We start from the raw sequence: 1733 nt of genomic DNA on the forward strand, positions 1-1733 counted from the left end.
TAGTCGATTGCTGAATTTATGTATGGGTTCAAATTAGGGGCATTTAGGCCGACATTACATCCATTTCCCCTACCTACCTAAATTTACTTTTCAAAAGTTTATTTCGATTCCTCCAAACAAATTACAACTACTTATTGACTTACAAGTCATTACGCCAATACAGCGAAAAATTTTACTGACCACACAATTATCAGTTGATCATACGATGCCACCAGGCTAGCAAACCATGTCCATAGGCTACGATTCATACTAATTTTTTTGCCTCGAAGAAACTCTTCAGATGTTTCATCTGCCACAGACCCATGGTTACCAGGACAAGGGTTTGCGCAAGCGACCACCATAGAACACGCTGGTTTGTACTGTCACTTGTTTGACGGAATCGCTCCTCCCGGTACTAGAATAATGAAAATAAAATTAGTATACCATGGACAAACGCTACACTATGCTAATGTTCCAATTACTCTCTGATAGTTCTGTTCCTTGGTAATTTGGTCGACCTGATCCAACAGCTGTCGGATACGCAGCTGCAGCTCAGTTAATTTTTCTTTCTGTGCTACATTGGCATAATCTATAGCATGTTCGCCGACCTGAATGTCCAAATGTACTCGCAATTGAGATCCGCTGAACCAGGCTGTGCTGTTGGAGTACATACAGATGACATGCTCCCCGGGTGTGTGCGAAGTGAAGGAGATTCGGCCTACACAATTAATATTAGTATTTTATTAGTATTCCATAATGCTATTAAAAGCTAACTAACCTTCTGAACTGTACACACGGGAAAGGATGGTCTTGTCATCCGGATCTTTGACTTCGACATGCATTCCGATGCCAGGAGAAGATGGCATGAATCCCCCGCTTCGTGGATCGTATAGTTCGACTTTATAGTTAACTGTAATTAAATGTGGGTGATGATTCTAAATGTCTATTGAGCATACAAAACAATATAATACCTATAACAGTAGTCTCATCGGGAATTTCTTCGATGAAGCACTTGCGTTCGGTTTCACCTATATGAAAATACAGAGCACTGGAAAGCTCCACCGCAATCAACACGTATAACAATAAACTACGCCACACAAACATGTCGAGCTGCAGTTATTTATCTTTCTATGCTATTTAAGAACAACTGAAAGGCCAGAAAAGTAGAAAATGTAGGGAAAATTTTCCAGCGTTGAGGGAAAAAGATACTTTTAGCTGCGACACGTCAATACATTTCGAAAGCTGCTCTTCGTTGATGACAGCACCAGCCGGGATTTAGCCCGCCTTCGCTTTTGCCCACCGGTGTCAGGGATGCATTTAGGTTCTGATATGAGTACACACTCAAAAATAAATTTAAAAAAAGTTTAAAAAGTATGCAAATTCCCGCTTTCCCTAATAAACAAATACCATAAACCAACTGTATCCCGGATGGGTAAACTATCCCACAAATGGTTTGAATGATACCCCGAACACGTCGTAAAGCTGGTTTGCGTGGGCGTACTTTGCTTCGCGTGTAAAGGGCCTTAGAAGGTTTGTTCACAAATGCTTTTGTGCCGTTATCAAATGTTATGCCTGATATTTTGTTCGCTGTGCTGTCATTTTTCCACCAATAAAAGAGCAGCATATGTTTGAAACGATGGGTGATGATCCTCTGGAGAAGTTAATGCTTATATCAGCATTATATAACCGATTACAAACAATATTTTTTTTTTCCATCCGACAGCCATTACTCGTATTCATCGGACGTGTTCTCT

At 40.5% G+C, this 1733-nt stretch overlaps 1 protein-coding gene across 1 annotated transcript; it reads right to left on the reverse strand.

Moving 5' to 3' along the window:
- Positions 1–243: 243 nt before the first annotated feature.
- On the reverse strand, positions 244–1223 carry eca (eclair). Its single transcript, XM_065219714.1, has 4 exons — positions 951–1223; positions 758–889; positions 462–697; positions 244–394 (listed from the first exon to the last, which is right to left on the reverse strand). The coding sequence occupies exons 1-4, from the start codon at positions 1081–1083 to the stop codon at positions 245–247; spliced, it is 651 nt and encodes a 216-aa protein (XP_065075786.1). The 5' UTR covers positions 1084–1223; the 3' UTR covers position 244.
- Between the last annotated feature and the right edge of the window lie 510 nt (positions 1224–1733).

This window comes from Ochlerotatus camptorhynchus, unplaced genomic scaffold, assembly GCF_037179485.1.
Source record: "Ochlerotatus camptorhynchus isolate MF236.1 unplaced genomic scaffold, CSIRO-AGI_Acam_v1.1 ptg000109l, whole genome shotgun sequence".
In the NCBI taxonomy this organism is placed as follows: Eukaryota; Metazoa; Arthropoda; class Insecta; order Diptera; family Culicidae; genus Ochlerotatus; species Ochlerotatus camptorhynchus.

Coding starts and splice junctions, on each gene's coding strand:
- eca (XM_065219714.1), bottom strand. CDS start 1,083: ATGTTTGTGTGGCGTAGTTTATTGTTATACGTGTTGATTGCGGTGGAG. Junction 890..950: donor CGATGAGACTACTGTTATAG/GTATTATATTGT, acceptor ATTTAATTACAG/TTAACTATAAAGTCGAACTA. Junction 698..757: donor CCGTGTGTACAGTTCAGAAG/GTTAGTTAGCTT, acceptor TTAATTGTGTAG/GCCGAATCTCCTTCACTTCG.